This window comes from Adiantum capillus-veneris, chromosome 7 (assembly GCF_014529385.1).
Source record: "Adiantum capillus-veneris isolate H3 chromosome 7, ASM1452938v2, whole genome shotgun sequence".
NCBI lineage: Eukaryota > Viridiplantae > Streptophyta > Polypodiopsida > Polypodiales > Pteridaceae > Adiantum > Adiantum capillus-veneris.
This window is the reverse complement of record NC_140937.1, coordinates 153,730,292-153,739,471: the sequence shown is the minus strand read 5'-3', so window position 1 is coordinate 153,739,471 and position 9,180 is coordinate 153,730,292. Positions and strand designations below refer to the sequence as shown.

At 43.0% G+C, this 9,180-nt stretch overlaps 1 protein-coding gene across 1 annotated transcript; it reads right to left on the bottom strand.

The window, feature by feature from the left end:
- Window positions 1–800: 800 nt before the first annotated feature.
- On the bottom strand, window positions 801–3,159 carry LOC147454847 (uncharacterized). Its single transcript, XM_086516667.1, has 2 exons — window positions 3,017–3,159; window positions 801–2,922 (listed from the first exon to the last, which is right to left on the bottom strand). The coding sequence occupies exon 2, from the start codon at window positions 2,572–2,574 to the stop codon at window positions 1,027–1,029; it is 1,548 nt and encodes a 515-aa protein (XP_086372793.1). The 5' UTR covers window positions 2,575–2,922; window positions 3,017–3,159; the 3' UTR covers window positions 801–1,026.
- Window positions 3,160–9,180: the final 6,021 nt, after the last annotated feature.

The window sequence follows — 9,180 nt, the reverse complement described above, 5'->3', positions numbered from 1 at the left end:
CCTTGACACCGAACTCTGTGTTTTGCGAGTAATGTCTCCTCATACTCACTTAACCCATTACCTCTACTCCAGTGCTCAAGCTTCCTATCGGTCAATTTATCAAAGTTCCAGCAAGCTTTCAACCCATTATGTTAACTCCCCTAATCAAGCTTCCAAACGATCATTCCATCGAAGATTCCATATCATCAACTTGTACCATTCTCTGCCCTGTTCCCTTACTTCAACCTTCTCCATTCCCAACTCCACTGCAACTAGGTCTCAAGACAAATCAAGCCACTTTGCTCAAGGTGGCTCAAACAAAAACAGGTCCCCGGTACCAAGCAAGAAGGCATGAAGACCAGCATGCCCTCCTATCCTCGCCGAACACCGGCAGAGAGCACTCATGTTCTAACGCTATCTGCCTCACCTGTGACCTCAGCCATCTCCCATGAGACAGTTTGAGGGTGGGTGCTAATGGTGGTGACGTTTCAAACCCCCACACATGTACATGCACGCATGCACACACATTCGTGCCGAGACAACACAACCAGGCAATGCACACTGCGCACTCACAGGCAGCCTTACCAACACAGCCACACCTGGCCCCACACCAACCACTCACATACTCAAGCAGCATTTGCACCGTCTTCCTCCCCTGTATTTCCAAACAAGACTTAGATAACAGCTTAAGAATTGTAAACTCTTTCAGCCAACAGAAACTGATAAAAACAAACCCCATTTAAAAGCACCCTTGTCTAAGAAGTAAATAGTCAACAAAACTAAACACTTGCAAATCAGATTGATAACAGTACAACTCACAATAGCTGAAAGATGACAGATATGGCACATTTCCTTCAAGAAAAACAGATAATCTCATGGGTATGTGCACAATAAAATGCCACAAGCATCCTATGCAAATGTTCGAGACTGGAGGTTAAGCCCATGCGACACAAGCAGGGGGGAGGGGCCATGTTTCAAAGGGGACAAGAGAGAGGTAAATTACACCTTAGTTGTTAAACATCACAAACGGAACTGGTACATACAGTGTCACTGAAGAGACATAAGAGGGGCAAGCTGATCTGATGCAGGCTTGCACATATAATGCTGGTACACCTTCGCCTTGAAAACCGTTTTGGGCGCTATGAAGCCAGGCATAATCATGAACTCCACTTTAGGCACAGGGCATTTCGGGCAACTTGAGGATGGAGAGGGAATCGCGACCACCTCCACATAAACAGGATGTATCTCCATGCCCCGCCCCACTCTTATAATTTGCATAGGTGGATTAGTTGCATTCGCAAGTCTATGCAACATCCAAACCCACTTTGCTGCCCTTAAAAAAGCCTCCATGAACCTATCCCGTTCCCCTGCATTCCTGTACACCATTGTCCATCTAAACATGGCCGCAATTTCCTCACTCTTGTTGGCACAAAATTGGTGAAATGCTGCATCGTAGGATGGGCTGTGCATTGCAAGAGCTTCTTCTGGATCCAGGCTCTTCAAGCGAAAGAAGTCCTGTAGCCGAGCAATGGCCCGTGCCTCTTGATCTAGAATCTGCATGAGCCCTGAGTCATCAAAACTGTCATTCTCAAAGCACCTAAACATTACACTGCAAATACGGGACTCCAGTGCATAGCTTGCATGCACCTTGCGGAAAAAATGGGTATCAGGCTCCATTTCCATGAGTGTTTTAACCAGAGTGTATCCAGAAAGAACCATCTGCTGCATGTAGACTCTACAAAAGATGTTGATTTCAGATCGGCAGCGGAGAAGGGTGGATTCAAAGAGGAGGAGAGCAGCAGAAATAAATTCGGGGTCATTGAGCTGTCGACACAGTTCAAGAGGAGGCGATTCGGTCATTGTCGTTGATGGCCGTGTGGTAGTGCGGCCCGGGCTAGGGCTGACATCCAATCCAACATGCCCCCCACCATTGAAATGCTCATCATGCAGGCTAAACAGAGACTGATCTCTTCGTGCACTTGCATTCCTGGAGAGCTCCCCAAGTAAGCTTGCACTTGAGCTTCTATGGGTGCTACTGTTTCTAGCTAGGTCATAAGGATACTGTACAGCCCCTCCTGCTGCTGCGTGTGTATTGCATTGCTTTTCAAGCAAATCGTGCTCTTGAGAAGTCAAGACTTGCTGCTGCTCCATCTGCCATTCCCACATATCTCTGGTCTCCTCTGTTGCCACAAGAGCCTCTTGATGAAAGCGTGATCGCTGGAGAAGTTGTGTAGCCACAGGATGACTTGCATTTTTACTACCTCCTCCGTCTTTAGACCTGCAGAGACATGTGAGAATGCCTCCCAAGAGTTGTCGTGGGCGCCCACGTCGAGGCCCTGCCTGGCTAGATTTACCGGCACCCTCGTCTGCACTTGCATAGAAGAGCTCATAACTCTGGTCTCCTTGGGTTGGAACAACTGCTCTCCTTCGTCCCAGAGTGTATCGGCTGTGTGAGCGGTGGTATGTGGCGATATCATCCCTGCTGCTGCTTGCCACATACTCATGCTGGCTACCCCCGCCCCCTCTGAAGGAGATAAAATCAGTGAACACAAGGGGCCCTGTATCTTCGCAAGATGAGCGAGCACAATCCTCCATTATGTAACCTTGTTCAGGAGCCTTTGGGCATTTCTGGTGGTAACTGGGTAAGACAAGGGCTTGGAATGAGGCTCGATACCCTCACATCAACCTGAGAATTCGCGACATTTGCCAATCATCTGTGTGAGGTTTCCAATTAGCAGGTAAGTACCAGAAGAGTCCATAAACAGGATGCTGATCATGTGAGAAGCTCACTGAAAGAGCTAGTGTAATCCATCTGAGGCATACAGTTTAAGCTCTGTAGCTTAAGCTGTATGCTATAAGTGGAGGCCCCAGGCCAGAGCAAAAGCTTCAATGGCTATCCTTGTCTGGGGACAATGGGGAGTGGCAGACGAGTTTGAAACGCCACTTTCATGGAGGAATAATAAACAGTGAATGAGCAGAGAGCAACAGAACTCGAAAGCGTAAAGTAAGAAGAAAAGGCCAAAGGAGTCAGGAGTACCTACTTCGCTCTCTCATGAGAACAGCTGCAAGAGCAGGGGTTGATCTTGAGGAGCAGAGGAGAGCGAGTCAAGGAGCAGGGGACTTGCTGCTCCCCTGCTTCGGCGACAAGCGTAGCCCTCTTGCCCCTTGTGTAAAAGCCTACTGGCAAGCCAGCTGCTGCGAAGTACATATCTTGACATGGTGACAAGAGCCCTGCGGCCCCACCCCATCAGACACGCTCAACCCGACGTTACCTCCAGACTTCAGGCAGCAGCAGAAAATTCACACACATTCTAGAGGCCTAGCCTACACTCTCTCTCTCTCTCTCTCTCTCTCTCTCTGTGTGTCTCTAGTCTCTCTCTCTCTCTCGCTCTCTCTCTCTCTCTCTCTCTCTCTCTCTGTGTCTCTAGTCTCTCTCTCTCTCTCGCTCTCTCTCTCTCTCCGCCCCCATAATTTACCCGTCAATTCTCATTAAGCTCTCATCTTCCAGTAAGCATTCCATTTTTAAACATACCCTTTTATACATACATCATTGCATTTGCATCATACATACATCATGGTCATGATAGATCCCATACAACATACACACATATTCCCATACATGTTTATCATATGTAGCATCTCTATCATACGCAGCGTCACTATAAAACGCAATGCCATCCATGAAGATTGGGATCGAGGTAAGGTCTCCATCCTACATGTGATGAGAGTTGTGTCTAAGTTGTCGCTTGGAAGTGAGCTAGAGTCTTCATCCTCCACGGATGATAGCGAGTTATGTTATCGTGGTAACTTGAACATGCATCCTTTCTGTGACTACGAGTCCCCATCGTGCATGGTTAACGCATACACAGCCTTCACTTTGCACTTCTAACAACAAGCAAGACCATGCAACTCCATGTCGGGAGATGATCGATGTTTGCATGAGCCCTCAATACGAAGGGGCCTCGAGAATTCTATGGCACACAATGACGACATGACTCAATTGTTTGCTACTTGACACATGCGATCGCCATCCATACACTCAAAGACCCTATGTGTGAATCGCACTTTGGGTGTAGCCTCATTTACCCAAAGGATAATTGATTCCTTGCGTGACCATAGCCTTATCAATTATTATGCTCAAGGCAATAATTGCACGGCATTCGTGCTATCTAAGAGTGTCGTGGTCACCTGCAACACGGTTCTTCAAAGCCACAGCCACTGGAGGTAAAGGGGTTGTGTGTAGTGCATGCTAGCTAGTGTAAAGATGGAGCTCATTGATGAGAGTGTTCCGTCATGTGTATGTGTCATGCAATGGCTCGTTGCGGCAATGCTTTTGCAACTTTCTTACGTGACCATAGCCTTATCAGTTATTATGCTCAACGCAATTATTGCACGGCATTCGTGCTATCTAAGAGTGTCGTGGTCACCTGCAACACGGTTCTTCAAAGCCACAGCCACTGGAGGTAAAGGGGTCGTGTGTAGTGCATGCTAGCTAGTGTAAAGATGGAGCTCATTGATGACAGTGTTCCGTCATGTGTATGTGTCATGCAATGGCTCGTTGCGGCAATGCTTTTGCAACTTTCTCATGATTGGGTCCAGCAGATACTCTCATTTATTATATGCTATGTGAATGCAAACTTTGCAACTATGCCAAAATCGGCATAGTTGCCAAACGCTATGCATAGTACAATCCAAAGCTTTCTCTTCTGCCTCGTGTGACCATGGCACTCGCTCGCAGAGGCTTAGTTTATTCAAAATGTTGTTGATAAGGGCTTGGTCACGCGAGGCTCAGTTATCTGTAAGCCTCAACAACTCTGACTAAGGCAGGAACGGCAAGAGGAGCAGGTCACAAGGAGCAGCAAGTAGAGAGAGAGAGAAAAAGAGCGCTTATCGGCAAGAAACGGGCATAGTTTGGCTACTATGCCTTTTTATGCATAGTAGCAATACTAAGTCAGTAAAAAGCTGAGCGATGTCAAAAATGGTCAGCCTTGTTTACGACAAATTAAACCTCGCGTGGCCATAGCCTAACTACGCCTCATGTGACCATTGCCTTTCTTTGTGTCAATCACTTACTTTTCGTAAAGCAATAATAATAGGTAATTCTCCACATTATTTATTTGTTGGCAATATCCAGTTCCATAGTTTTCACTATTCCATGTTGACCCATCAGGATACAATTATGTCTCCTTTGTCCCTACTTTAGGGGCCCTCACTATATCTCCTATTCATCATTTCCTTTCCAAAATATATACAAGTCCCTCCAAAGAAGCTCATCCACATGATCCGAGTCTCACCATCATCATGTGATATCACTTCAAGGCCTACTTAATAAACCATTCATTTTATGGTTCTTTTAAAGCCCTAAAGGTCTCCTCAATTCTCGAATGACGGCAATTTTCTTTTCACACCAGGGTGTTAGAACGCTTAGTCCTATTGGGTTTGTTCCCACTGTAGCCAAGATTTGGCACAAGCCACCTTCAATGTTTTATGTTAAGAGGAAATGCATCGGAAAATAGGAAATCCCCTTGAAAGTGATAGGGACAAATGGATTGATGAAGTAGAGTCGATGTCATCAAATTGCATTTTTGGTCTGCTTAAATGAACCGTCTCTTTAGAATTAGTCATTCTAGTGAGAGAAAATAAAAATAGTAGAAGGGTCCAGTACAAAATGGACAAAAGAATGTGTTCGTGAATTAGAGAGTTCCAAAATTGAATGCATTTTTCAAAAATGCAAATAAAATTCGTTAAAAATTCAATCGAAATTTTATGAAACGAAAACAGGATATTTGTGAGAGTCTAAAACGGATCTTGAAAGCCTCCGAAAGTGAATCGTATAGTTAAGCAAAAGGTAGGAACGGGAGCTAAGGTGTTATTATCCACACATGTCAACTTAAAGCTATGTGAAGATAATGGATGTAGTCCACAAGTCTCCCATGCAAGAGAGAAAGTAAGAGGGGTAGTTCTAAAAATAAAAACATGTTTCTAAAGGACCTAATGTGAGTATTTTTGGAATAACTCAAACAAGTGATAAAATCATGAGGCTTGTCCTCATAAGCTTAAAGAGGTTTAGGGTCAAACACTCGACGGACGAGAGAGAGAGAGAGAGAGAGAGAGAGAGAGAGAGAGAGAGAAGAAGGGGGGGGGGGGGGGGGGGGGAAGAGGGAGAGAACGCAATACGATCATTTTTGCATTCGATTAAAAGGAATCAAGGGATATGATTCCTTGGGAATGGAGAGGGAAAGTCAAGTTAGGTGCATTAGAAGGAAGGAGATCCCAAGTTTGTGCTACAAACGAAGAACGCGGTGGCTTGCAAAATACCAAAAAAACGTACTAGAAGGCATAAAACAACAGATTTACATACCTGACAAATCGCACAACGCATAATCCAAGTTGTACACGAACAGAGAGAGATGGAGAGCGAGATACAGCAAGGGAGCGCGTGTAGATACACCTCCTAGAGCAGAGTGCCACACCGGAACGACAAGAGAGAAGAGAGGAGATGAGAGAAGAAAGACACAGACACTGGGTGCAATCTCTCCCCGTGCAAAAGTGACCATTTCCCTCTTGCACGTATTTACTTTATATATTTCTTGGATGGTCAAAGTAAGTACAAATTGTCTGGCCGGTCATAAATGGCCAAAGCTCATAAAAGAGCACTTGAATAATAAAATGTACATAGAATATATCCGTTCGTATAGGCCTAGATCGGTCAAGCCTTTTTCGCCTGTCATCTGCAATAAATAGTAAAGTATCAATTCCCTTACATACCTCTCCGTTGGAAAGCAATTGTCCTCAGTTGCAAAGATAAGAATCTGCAAACTATATCGGTCAAAAATAATGATTAGTATTTTGTGTTAGGAATATCTCTAAAAAGAAAAAAATTATTAAACTAAACAATGTTGTTTATGCATGTCATCATCCATATACTACCTATTCTAGTGTCTGGCATACCACTAGAATAAGCAGTATATGACATACCATGATGTATCAGGATATCATTGGTCACGCTCATCATTCAATAAGTAAATTCTCATCAATGTCAATGTCAATGTCAATTCCATAAATATTGTCGCGACAGGAAAATGTCATATACCAAGTCCAAATCCCACATAAATCCACGTCCAAGTATCTGCCCATTTCAAATCCAAATCCAAATATCCTACATTTTGTATACCCGAGTAACAAAATCATACCAGTTACAGTGGTGGCCAGCCACTCCAGCATGATTCTGTGATAGGTGTTGCCTAAATCGGCGAATTTACACCAATAAGACGTGCTGCCTAAATTGGCAAATTTGCACTAATGCTACCTAAATCGGCGAATCTACATTTGGTATTGTTTAAAATTTGTGAATTTGTAGTTTGTTGTTGTGCTGCCTAAATCGATGAATCTGCATGGACAACTGGTGCTACTCAAATCGACAAATCTACACTAGGATGAGCATTGACACACTGCCTAAACCGGCGAATTTGTGTGCTTGCGACCAATGGACTAGACAAGACATAAAGGAGAAAAATATATTACTATGTGTTTGACACCACTTTGGAGTATATCAAAGTACTTACAAATTGTTGTTCAGTATCCCAGAGCACCTTAGCTCACATGAGTAGCTGCATAGCTTATTGACAAATCATCTCAATAAAATTCCTTTCAATACAATTAGAGGCCATGACCTTAGCAGTGTTTGAGTATTCAGTTTAGGACACAATGTAGAGAAATGAAATATAAAAAGAGGAATAATATATATGATGTACATACCTGAAAGATATTTTGCATCTAAATATGTACGTACATGTGTGTGTGGCGAGCGTGAGGCTCTTGTAGTATTTTAACTCATGTGTTTAGCAATCTAACTCTCATACTACTTGAAATCCTATTCTTGTAAACACCATTTGTTATACCAGCATTTGTTTCTCAATACATACTTGAAATCAAAAGGTCAATGGTCCAATTTATCTTCAAAAGTGTTAAGAACGAGTGGACGAGTGAAATGTACAGCCGCATAAGTAGAGTATATGCAAACATTATCCATGCACCCTTCTAGGTAATTAAAGAGAGAAGTTTTGATGCCTTGTTAGAATACGCATCCCATGTGCCAGGTCAGAGTTTCAGAGTTCCACAAAATAAGCACACAAAATTTCAATATTGTAGTGTGAGGAGAGATTTCGCAATAATCAACCGTACAGCCGCATAAGTAGAGTATATGCAAACATTATCCATGCACCCTTCTAGGTAACTAAAGAGAGAAGTTTTGATGCCTTGTTAGAATACGCATCCCATGTGCCAGGTCAGAGTTTCAGAGTTCCACAAAATAAGCACACAAAATTTCAATATTGTAGTGTGAGGAGAGATTTCGCAATAATCAACCGTACTATCTACTTAAAAAGAAAAAATAAAATAAAATTATTCAACAGTGTAGATATCTGGCAGCAACAAATGTTTGCAAAGCATTGAATACAACATGAATATATCCCAATGACTAACAGAATTGTAACGTAAAATTGTGGATAAAATGCCAATATATGTGTTATAACTGAAAGAAAACATGGCCCATTTGTGAAATGAAGGTAGGGTAAGTTGATGATTAGAATTGAGATGCAAGGTAGAGATTTTGTTCTCACTCCGAATGGTAGGGTTCTACCGAGTCGTAACCATAGTCTGAGCTAAGACTGAGCTTAAGAAGAATATCAAAATTACAACACCAAGATCAATCACTACATGCCTTGGTCGAAATCAAACAATAAAATGGGGTGTTTTGGGCAATTAGCACGAGGTATCTCACTTGGTTGAAGCTTCAAGGGTCCCCACTCTTCAAGGTTTACGAATTGTATTATTTAGATAGTTCAGACTATTTATATGAGACAAAAAAGAAAGGACCTATCAGCAATGTGGAAGGATTCTTTGCCTTATTTTGGCCAAAGGCATGCAAAAATTTAAATGTATCCATTTTTGACCACCTGTGGCAAGAAGAGAGACTAGTACCAAATACATTATCGAAATACCAGTAATGAGGAGATTATCACTGCCTAACCAAAATTATAATAATGGTTTGATACAGTTCAATATCGTGTTGTGTTGATGAGCCCAATTGTCCCAAAGTTTATGATTGAGCAGCCCCATGGATACCTAGCACCCGAGGAATATCCAACTTCTTGGATCGTGATCATCGTCTCTAATTTTATTGTGGTCGTCAATTTTCTA

What these genes read in the sequence shown, in the direction of transcription:
- LOC147454847 (XM_086516667.1), bottom strand. Translation starts at nt 2,574, where the DNA reads ATGGAGGATTGTGCTCGCTCATCTTGCGAAGATACAGGGCCCCTTGTG.